A 10,894-nucleotide genomic window follows, 5' to 3' on the forward strand; every position below is an offset into this window, starting at 1 on the left:
GGTGTCCTCCCTCGGGCACAGGGCAGGCCTCGGTGGGGTGGTGTCCTCCCTCGGGCACAGGGCAGACCTCAGTGGGGTGGTGCCTGCTGGAGTCTCCAGGCTGTTCCCATGACACTCAGTCACCTTCTACTCACGGGTGCGCTGGAGACACACAAGTGTCTCTTAAGTTCATTTAAACAAAACAATGAATTGCTTGGAGAAAAACCCCCTCGCTTGCTCACTGGACAGATATTCATGGAGCGCTGTGTTCATGGCACCGCCAGAGGCCTTGGGCGTCAGAGCCGGGACCAGACAGACACAGCCTCGCCCTCAGTGGACACGAGCGAGGTGTCACACAGTCATGGGGGGATGCATGAGGCATGTGGGAATTCCTGAGACTGGAGGGAGCCTGAGTCCGTGTCCCGGAGAGGGGGGCGTGGGCAGGACGAGTGTGCAATGAGCGTGCGCCACACCCCAACCGTCTCTGGCCAGCAACCACCTGGTCACAGTGGGGCCTTCCGTTTTTTCAATTTAAACTTTTAGTAACTACAGAAACCTAGGTCCCTCTGAAGCCAGTGCCACCCCTCCGGACCTCTCTGGGCCCTGTGGCCCACCCTGTCCCAGGCTCCCAGCTTTCCTGCTGCTCAGGCCCAGACTCTCAGACCTGAGCCTGCCCTGTGACCGGGGCTGGGGCAGGTCAGTTAGACGGAATTCACACATGTGTGCTCTGAATTTTAGAAACGACCTCCCTCGCAACCAACCAACAAAAGGAAAACTTCCCATCGCCATTCCTGGCTCCATCCTCCGTTCAGAGCCTTTCTTCCTGGGGGGCAGGAGGGCCGGAACTGCGCCAGGCAGGGGCAATTCTCCTCTCCCAGCAGAGTGAGTCCAGCCGCTGCGACGTGGGCAGCCCTGCTCCCTGGTGGTGACCTTCACCCCCTCCACGCCCACAGCAACAAACAGCCCAGCGCACCTTAGCGCTGCCCAGGCCTCGCATGGACACAGGGTGGGCCCTGCAAACGCCTGGAGAAAGTGGGGGCTCTTTGTCTCCCTCTCCCCTTCCCGTCCCGAGGGGCTTGAAAATTTTCTTAAAGGCAGATGGGTTTGAATGCCCAGACAACTGAACAGAGACCGTTCCTCCCCTTCTTTTCCTTGAGTTTAGAGGCTCTGAAATTTAGTGTTTATGAGACTTACTGTGTCTGCTGCATGCACAAAACCATGGATGCTGTCATTTATGTGCAATTGGAGATACTCAGAAGGATGGTTTTTGTGTATAAACATTTTTTCCTTGCCTTGAGCGTGAATTTAGAAGCAAACCCTGACGTACACAGAGGAGTGACCACACAGCTTCCTTAACCAACATCCCTCCGGGGCCTCATGAATTTGAAACCGCACACATTCCTTAGGACTTCTTTGCCAAAGTCAATGGACATCCCGAAGAAAGGCCGCTGGGCCAGCGGAGGCAGGGTGTGGGAGAACTTCAGATTCCAGGCCCCTCCCCAGCCCGACTGGGGAGAACTTCAGATTCCAGGCCCCTCCCCAGCCCGACGGCCCTCCTGCTCCTCCATTCCGAGGAAGACGCATTCTTCCTTCCACCAGGCCCCTCCCAGCCAGCAGAGGAATTCCAGGAAGCAATCAAGGCATGGAAAAGTGATCAATCCATTTTGTTTTGGATTTCCCCCTCTCCTTCCTGAACTCAGATGGATTAGTGTCGAGTGGGAGCTCCCGGGAATCAATCTTGCATCCTGGGATGTCACATTCTGGAACAGGCTGTGATGGAAGCAGGCTGCCTCCTCCAGGGAGCCTTCTTCCACACCTTGAACACCAAGAGCCTGTGCCAGCATCGGAGCGGGTAATGCTGTTTCGAACGGAAGCCTCTACTGCACTGCCCTCCCCTTAGGGCCCCACCAGCGGGGAGAGTAATTTGGTGTCTCCCACCATTTCCTGGGACCAAGACTGACGGACTCTTGGGTTAGATACTGTGCCAGACCCACTAGTCACAGAGAGGAACGCGGTACAGCCTCATCACAGAGGGGGATGAAACTCGGCCTCATCAAAAGGTGGAGGGCAGACAGAGAGCAGACAGATGGTGGGGGCAGTTCAGAGGCAGGCTGACAAGGGAGGAAAGCTGGGACGAAGGAAAGAAGGAGAAACAATTTTAAAAGCAAGAAAGGAGGAAGGGGGAGGGAAGCGAAGAGGAAGAAGGGAGGGGAAAGAGGACCGGAGGAGGGGGGACGGGAGAAGGTACTGGGGGTGGCGGGCTGGGGCAGGGGGAGACACACTTTCCTGGAATGCTTCCTGATCTCCCGCTAATGTCAGCAAAGCAGGTCACGGGTCCTGGCTTTTTCCACCACCAAGAATCCCGGCCGACTCTCACCTTGAAGGGTGAGGCAGAGAAAACAACTCAGGGCTGAGCTGCCCTCGTGGTGTTACACAACCTCAGCGTGCTGCCAATGTTTTTATGTAATCCTCCGACTCTCCCCATAAAACAGACCATAACACCGTGGCAAGCACACTTCAATAGAGCCATGTGCTATTGCCAGGCACGCCGCCTTCCGGGAGACGAATCGCACTGCCGGGCGGCCAGGCGGCTGCTTGAACTACTTTTCTCCCCTCGTGGCTCCAGCTGAATCAGAAAGATCAGAGAAGCCACAGAGCTCACCAAGCACAGCTCTGCGGGAAAGTCGGGGATTCTGTGGGTGATGGTGCTCGGGAAGTCAGGGTGCTCTGAGCCAGACAAAGCTGGGACGACCCCTCGTCATGGGGACTCACCTTCCCTCCCACCCCACGGCCTGTCTGCAGCTCGCCCTCAAGAGAGGGTGCGGCTCCTGAAGGAAACGCAAGACCACCCCCGTGTCTTCGCCCCACACAGCAGGCACATCCGGAGCCAGTGCTTGCCCGCGTAACCCCAGCTCCCGCCACCTCCCACTGCAGCCTGTTAGGGATGCTTTCTGGAGGAGGTTTGCTGGGGCTGCCAATGCAGAAACCTGAATCATCGACACGGAACGGAAAGCCACGTCGGGTAGTGATGTGGGCACATGCAAACTTTCTCCTCCTTCCTGGCACCCCGGTGCAGCGCGGCCTTGGGGGCAGCCGCTCCTCCGGTCCTGCTCTGGGAAGGTGGAGCGAGTGGAAAAGTGCTTGCTCTCAGCAGCTGCGGCCACTGGCCCTGACCTGTGGTGACACCGGTGCTGCCTCTCGGGCTGACCTAGTCTACTCGTGATGAAATAGACCCACCAGGAGCTGGAGGCTTTCATGGACTCTGGGGCTCCCAGGTGCCACAACCTGGGTCTCCCTGGGTAATGAGTCCTGCCAAGCCCTGCTTGATCCTCAACTCCATCCTCCCACGAGTCTCAGGCCTCAGCCTCATGCTTCTCTGGTAACAACTTTCTAACGAGGCCTTGGGCACCCCCAGGACAAGGGCTGCCTAGCACAGTGGTTGAAGCATTTGGGGTGCCTTCGAACCTCAGGGGCAAAGGATACTGCACCAGCAGCCTCCCAAGGGTGGCGTCCCCACCCTCCTCTTTCCCCACCTTCAAGAGTGGAGGGGTCCGCGCAGCCTAAACCTGATGCCCCCCACTCCTGGAGCGCCAAGCCAGCCCTCCACCCCACACTCCTGGACCTGGGGCACTGCCTGCTCCTGGAGCAGCTCCACAGAGCGCCTGCAGAAGCTCCCCTGGGGAGCAAGTTTGGAGTCATTGTGGGGGCAGGGGGACTCCTCAAGTCTCCACTGGAGGGGTGGGTGCCCTGGGGCGGGGAGAGGGGCACCCAGGCTGCTGCCTGCTGCTAGAGGGGCCTCCGCGGCCCTTCCCTTTCCTCTGTCCTGCATATTCCCTCCCACAGGGGCGCAGAGGGGCGCCCACCCGAGTCCGGCCTGACCCATGGCGCCCGGGGTGGCCGCTGTCCCCAGCAGGGCTTCCCCTGCACCCTGGCGCCCCCGCTCACCGTTGAGCTGGTTGTAGACCACCTCCTCCAGGTGGTCCAGGCGCTGCAGGATGGCCTCGCGGTCCCCCAGCGCGCCCACCTTGGCGTGTCGGCTGCGCACCCGGCGGTCGCCGCTCACGATGCGCACGAGCTCCTGGGAGCGGCCCTGCAGGCGGCAGTACACGGAGAACAGGACGATGCCCACGAACACCAGGATGTTCACCGTCAGCAAAGTTCGGATCTTCCTGGCCACCGCCATGAACGCGGCTGCAGCGGGGGCCTCACTCGCGGGGCATCCCCAGCACCCCCGCCCGGGCCTGGGCTTCGGCTTCCGGGACCATGAGCCGCCCGGGGCTGCGGGGCTCGGCCGGGAGCTGTCCCTTCAGCACCAGCTCAGCGCGCCCGGCCACGGCCGCCCGGGGTCCCCCGGTGCGCAGGGGGCTGGCCGGGGCTGGGGTCGCGGGGCGCGGCCGGCATCCCCCACTCAGAGGGCGCGGCCCCGCCCCGGGGAGCGGCGAGGGGGGCCGGGGGCGCCGGGGGGCGCGGGGAGGTGCGGGCGGGCGGCGCTCGGTGTCTGTGCCGGCTCCTGTCCTGCCCGCCCCGCAGCCACCGCGCCGGTGCAGAGTGACGCGGCCTCAGCTCAGCTCATCTGCATCCGCGGCCCCAGGACCGCCCCGCCCCGCCCCCCCCGCCCCGCAAGGCCGCCCCCCGGGACCGCCTTGCGCGCCTGCCCCGCCCCCCACCGCGCCCCCCGGGACCCCAGCACAGCAGGTCCGGGGGCAGCGCGCAGAGCCTGGGCCAAGGGCACGCGGGCGCGGGGGGCGGGCCAGGCGCGGACCCTCCCTCCCCAGGACCCGCCAGACGCCCGGGGCTCCCAATGGCCAGCACAGTGCGAATCGACCCCAAGCTTGACCCGAGGGCAGCGGGGCCTCCAGGAATGCCCGGCCAGGGCGGTGTCGCCGGCGTGAATGGGGGAGGGGGCGGCCGGGGCAGGACCCGGGGCAGGGCCGCTCTGGTGGTCTCCTGCCCACCCCTCCCCAAGCCCAGCTCCCGGCCTCCCTCCCTCTCCTCGGTCCGGGGCTGAGGACTGGGGAAGCTGAGTCCCGGGGCGGGTGTGGGGGGTGGGGCTTGGGATGCAGCAGGGGACCCGGAGCCACCAGCAGGGGAGAAGGCCCCGTCCCTGAGCCAGGCTCGCAGGTAAGAACCCCGGCGGCCCCCACCCCAGCCCAGGCTCTGATCTGGCCCCACACTGGCCTTTTGTGGAGGAGAACCTGGAATCCACGGGAGATGTCAGCCAAGCCACCAGCAGGGGCCCGACCTCCAGTGGCAGCACCCAAGAGACAGGAGTCCCACCCAAAGGCAGGGTTCACCCCTGTGTTCCCAGAGATCCCACCCGGAGTGGCGCTCAGTAAATGTGTGTGGGATGAGTGAATAAATGAGGGAGCATTTACTAAGCACCTGTGCTTGGCTCTCCACACAGAGATGAGTAGGACAAGGGACTTCACAGCTCTTGGCTGTGTGTGTGGGTGCGTGTGTGTGTGTGTGCGCGTGAGCATGCATGCATTTGCCTCTGCATGCCCATGTATCTGCATATGTGCACGTCCGTTTGTCAGCGCACATGCATGTACATGTGTCCACGTGTTTCCGTGTGCATGTCTGTGTGCCCACCTGTGTCCATGTGCCTGTGTGTATATCTGTGTGTGCATGTGCCTGCGTGTCAGTGTGCATGTGTCTGTGTGTGCTCATGTGTGTGCATGTGTCTGTGCATGTGTGTATCTGCGTGTCTATGTGTGTCTGTGTCTGTGTGTTCATATCTCTGTTCATGTGTGCATGTGTCTCCGTATGTATATCTGTGTGCATGTGTCTGTGTATCTGTGTGTGTGTCCATGTGTGCATGTGTCTGTGTATCTGTGTACAAGTGTCTCTGTGTATCTGTGTGTGTGCGTGTCTATGTGTGTTCATGTGTGCATGTTTCTCTCCAGGTATGTATGTGTCTCTGTGTTTATGTTCGTGTGTGTGGATGCCTATGTGTGTTCATGTGTACATGTTTCTGTGTGTGTATGTGTCTATGTATGTTCATGTGTGTGTTGTCTGTGCGTGTTCACATGTGTGCATGTCTGTTCATATCTGTTTGTTCATGTGTTCACGTGTCATGTGTTCACGTGTCATGTGTTCATGTGTTCACGTGTTCATGTATTTGTATGTACATCTGTGTGTGCATGTGCCTCTGTGTGTGTGTGCATGTGTCTGTGTGTGCACATGTGTGTAGGGAGAGCTGGGGGGTTCTGGCTCTGAGCTTAGTATTCTGTTCTTCAAATATCCATTTCTTGGTGTCAGGCATGACAGCCTATCCAACTTGGAGGTTTTCTGCCCCTTCGCTGAGGCTGGGTGAGATGAACACCCATTTCTCCTTTCTTTGTTGAGCCATTCTTTTCTTCCTCAGGACATTTATCTCAGGAAATCCAGAGGACCAGAACCAGGCAGGACCCGGCACTGGGACGGAGGCAGCTGTCTGCAGGCCGTTTACCGTAGATATGTATCACCTGTTCTGAGACGGAGCCAGGGAGGCTGTTTTTAATCATCTGGGAGATGATTACGATGCAGCCAGTGTGATAAACCCTGGTCTGTTTTTGATCAATAGCCATTCCCGTGTCCCTCCTTAAAATGCCGTATTTTTCTGTTTATAAAATGCAGGTTGTAAATGTTTCCCGACGTTACAAGGACAGCTGCTGGAATAATGATGCACACACGCAGGGCAAAGGTTTCACCAGGCACGGTCTTCTATGCCTATCACCTAGTTAATACCAACAGCAGCCACGTTAAGGTGTGATACAAACTGGTGGTACCTAATTTTCCATGTGAGGAAACTGAGGCACCAAAGGGCAACTGACTTGCTCAAGGTCACGTCAATGGCAAAGTGTGGATCTGGGATTCAAGCCCACACAATTGGGCTCCAGAATCGACTTTATTAGCCATGGTCACTCAAGAGAAAACATCAAGCACTTTCCATTACATGTTTAATGAAAACGATGTTAACGTGGCTTTGTAGGAGAAAACATTGTATTCGTGTAAATGCATTTTACTGCATTCTAAAATCCAGCAGGAAAAGATGTGGCCTAACTACCATCAAGATTTGGGTAAATTTCGTTGGAAATATAAGCACACTGGACATGGGAAAATACTGGTGTACTTTACATGGAAGAGAATGCATCAGATAGTCTGGCAAACTATCATTTGCTGGATTTTCAGGACATACGGGAGGCCAAGTGCGGTGACCTCCCCCCGGCAATTTGGGAGGCTGAGGCCAGTGGATTGCTTGAGTCCAGGAGTCTAAGACTAGCCCGGGCAACACGGCGAAACCTCATCTCTACAAAAAAGTACAAAAAATTAGCCGGGCGTGGTGGTGCACGGGCTGTAGTCTCAGCTACGTGGGAGGTTGAGGTGGGAGCATCACCTGAGCCTGGGGAAGTCAAGGCTGCAGTGAGCCAAGATCACACCACTGCACTCCAGCCTGGGTAACAAAGTGAGACCCTGTCTCAACAAGCACACACACACAAACACAAAAATATACATATGCTGAATGCTCTGTGAGTTGTAACATGTGAGGCGGCCCCCAGGGCACAGATGAGCCCCTGTCTGAGAAGACGCACGTACCCACGGGGTGCAGAGATGAACCCCTGAGAAGACGCATGTACCCACGGCTGCCCCTCATCTTAGCACCACAGTGCCAGCCCCACCCCGTCTTTGATAAACCCTGGCCTTCCGGGGCCTCCCTTAGAGAGCCAGCCCCTGCCAAGTCCACAAAGGTAGCTGCGGTCCGGGGTGCCGACCCCTCGCATTGGGAGAAACCCTCACCAGTAGCATCACCCCCCAGTGAGCCGAGATCACACCACTGCAGCATCACTGGGGAGGCATCTGGGTGTCACTGCAGAACTCTGGAGGGGCAGGCTCTCGTGTGGGTGGGGGCCGTGGAGGACGCGGTGTGGGATTTAAAACGAGCCCAGTGAAGGGAAATGCTGGTACTTCAACGTCCATGAGCTCAAGCCCTGTGGGAGGTTTAGCCTTGATTACTCTGTACAGATCTGAACAGCATTCACCCCCAGTTGGACGTGGCTCTTTCCTCGAACCACAGATTGGAACTCAAGGTTACTGAAGTGCTTTCTGGCCACATCATGGAGAGAAAGGCATTTTCTCACTCAGGCGTCACCCAGGGAAGGCGGTGTGCTGTGTTTTAGCATCTAAATGTGTCCCTCGAGGAGGCAGGGTTATGCCGTGATCACAAGCAACCCCCAAATCTCAATGGCATAAATGACACGGTAATTTCTCACGGGATTGCACGTCCACCTGGGTCACCGGGGAGTTCTGCTGACCAGAGTCGCTCGGAGCCCCTGCGTGAATGCTGGATGGCCAGCCAGGGAGGAGCACTCAGGGACCTCGCACTGTCCACGCCCCACTCCGAAGTGACACCCGTTGCTTCCACCCATCACCTGCTGGAGAGAGACTGTCACACGGGCCCCGAATGCTGTGGGGCGGGAACATGGGCCCCTGTACGCAGTGGGGTGGGAAGGGAGATCCTACCGCGTGCTTGGAAGACGGGAGAACCGGTGTTTTGGTGAGTAGTGCTCTCTCAGTCAGCACCGCAGCCTTCCAGCAAATCGGGATTTTATGCCAAACCCACCTCACGCCCCCAAATGCCAGGCTCCCCAGCGTAGCAACGAATGACACGCTGTCCAATCAGACTTCAATGCAATCATGTCACAGAAGACATGACTAAAGCAAAACATGACTTTTGGTTTTGACGAGTTTGGGTCTGGGCCTCTGCTTCCCTCTCCCGGGCCAAGATCTGGGCGTGGAGTTCAGGAATGAGGGTGGGACCTTCCCCAGGAGACCCAAGTGTGGGCGGCGGTTGCTCGGACCAAGTCCACAATGAGAGTGACCTCGACAGACTTCCACTGGCAGCTCCAGTTCAGGCCCAGGAGACAAAGTCGGGGTCACTGACACCCCAGATTTTTTTTGATGACTGAATCATTATTTGAACGCTGGTCTGTTGGATTTCAAGACCTGTGATTTTTCCACTGCTGACTCCTGGGACAGCAGAGTTTCTTAGATTGGACATAACAACACACTGATCCCCTCCCCTCCTGCTTTTCTGTTTTTAAAATTATTTTGTTTTTAATTCACAAATATTGCATATGTCATATGGGGTACCATGCAATGTTGATATATGTTTAAAATGTGGAATGATTAAATCAGGCTAATTTACTTTTTTTTCTAAAAGGACCGCGGATTCAGAATTAACTTTAATTTTCATTCCACTTTGCTTATACAGCCTTGGCAAGATCAGTCCTTTGTGGCACGTCCAGGATTTAAGCTTTGGACCACCAATGAGGAGGGCGTTGGTCTGAGCCTGCTTTTCCAAATGCTGTCTTCCCTTCTTGGGCTCAGGCAGCAGATCCAACTGTAAGCGGCTTTAAAGAGACAGCAAGCATGTTTGTGGCAGTTTATTCATTGCCCCTGGGTGCCACCCTTGCATGCCCCCTATGTGACAGCTGGTGGCCCACAGCCCATTAACTCTGCAGATGGGCACAGCAGGCCTTGGGGAGGTGATGTAGGTTCACAGTGTGCTGAAGATGAAGAGATGCAGGGGACTCAAACCACCGGCTGAGGCACCACCCGCTTCTCCAGGTAAAGAAGTGAGTCCCAACCAGTGAAGAGATGTGAAAAGTGGTGCCAGGGTGAGAACGTGTGTGTGCCTCTGTGTGTGCATATGTGTGTGCATATGAGCCTCTGTATGTCTGCACCTGCACATGTACATATGTGTGCATGCATCTGTGTGCGTGTGTGCATGTGCGTGCATGTGCACGAGTATGTACGTGTGTGCATGTGTCTGTGTGTGCATGAGCCTCTGTATGTCTGCGCCTGCACATGTGCATGTGTGCCTAAGTATGTACACGTGTGTGCATGCATGTGTGCCTGTGTGCCTATGTACATGTGTACCTGAGTGTGTGCCTGCACATGAGCACATGCATATGTGTGCATGTTTGCCTGAGTATGTACATGTGTGTGCATGCGTGTGCATGCGTGCCTCTGCGTATGCCTGAGTATGTACGTGTGTGCATGCATGTTTGTGTGAGACAGGGAGACAGAAGGAGTGAAGGAGGGAGAAAGAGAAAAAGGGAGAGAGAGGAAGATGGAATGGGGATAGAAGGGAGTTATAATAAAAATGGAGGACTTTGGGTGCATTTTCTGCTATTTTCTTCTCCCCAAAACACTGTAAAGGGGTTGTAGAATTTGAGTTTCCTCCCCGCTGAAATTGTATTTACCCCTTGGGTGCTGACCCAGCTTTGTGATGACTGTGGTGCGATCCCGGTTCCCTGGCAGCACTTGTCAACAGGGTCAAATGCCTGTTCCTTGCTGGTCTCTTCTGTGGAACAAAAATGTCACCTAGGAGGTTTCAGGTTTTGCCTCAGTTTATCAAATCTGGCATTAGTGCACCAGATACTGCTCCAGACACTTTTCAAAAATGCATTCTCTGCACCTTCAGAGCAGCCCTTCGAGAGGGGGCATCTGTGCTGTGCCCGTGGTATAGATGGGGAAGCACAGGCAGCTGGAGTTTCCATAACTAGCCCGAGGCCGCGCAGTTACAGGAGATGGGGCTGGGGCTCTGGCCGGCAGTCCAGCTGTTAAATTCATCTCTAACCTGCCTCTGCTGCCAGTGAATCTAAAATAGATTTTTTCTTTTTATCCTACAAAGGATTCATTTTTCCTGTTTCCTCCTGGCCCATAATGTGGACAACTTGCCCCTTCATCACAAGCGCTCAGGCTGGTGAACAACTCACCCACCAGCATCTTCCAACCACGGCCAAACAGTGGCTGAAAACGACAGCAAGCAGCCACTTAGCACAGGGATCTGTCAGTGGGCTGGACGCGACAGGGAGGATTCAGCTCTGCACCTGGGGTCCGGGACCCCGACTGGCGGTGGGGTGGGCTC

At 56.7% G+C, this 10,894-nt stretch overlaps 1 protein-coding gene across 1 annotated transcript in view; it reads right to left on the reverse strand.

Moving 5' to 3' along the window:
• Nucleotides 1-4,532, reverse strand: part of GALNT9 (polypeptide N-acetylgalactosaminyltransferase 9) — a 129,790-nt gene extending 125,258 nt beyond the window's left edge. The window contains exon 1 of the mRNA XM_026449527.2: nucleotides 3,925-4,532. Within this exon, the coding sequence (XP_026305312.1) occupies nucleotides 3,925-4,162 (238 nt within the window). The 5' untranslated portion in view covers nucleotides 4,163-4,532. The remainder of the gene's footprint in view (nucleotides 1-3,924) is intronic.
• Nucleotides 4,533-10,894: the final 6,362 nt, after the last annotated feature.

This window comes from Piliocolobus tephrosceles, chromosome 10 (assembly GCF_002776525.5).
Source record: "Piliocolobus tephrosceles isolate RC106 chromosome 10, ASM277652v3, whole genome shotgun sequence".
Lineage (NCBI taxonomy): Eukaryota > Metazoa > Chordata > Mammalia > Primates > Cercopithecidae > Piliocolobus > Piliocolobus tephrosceles.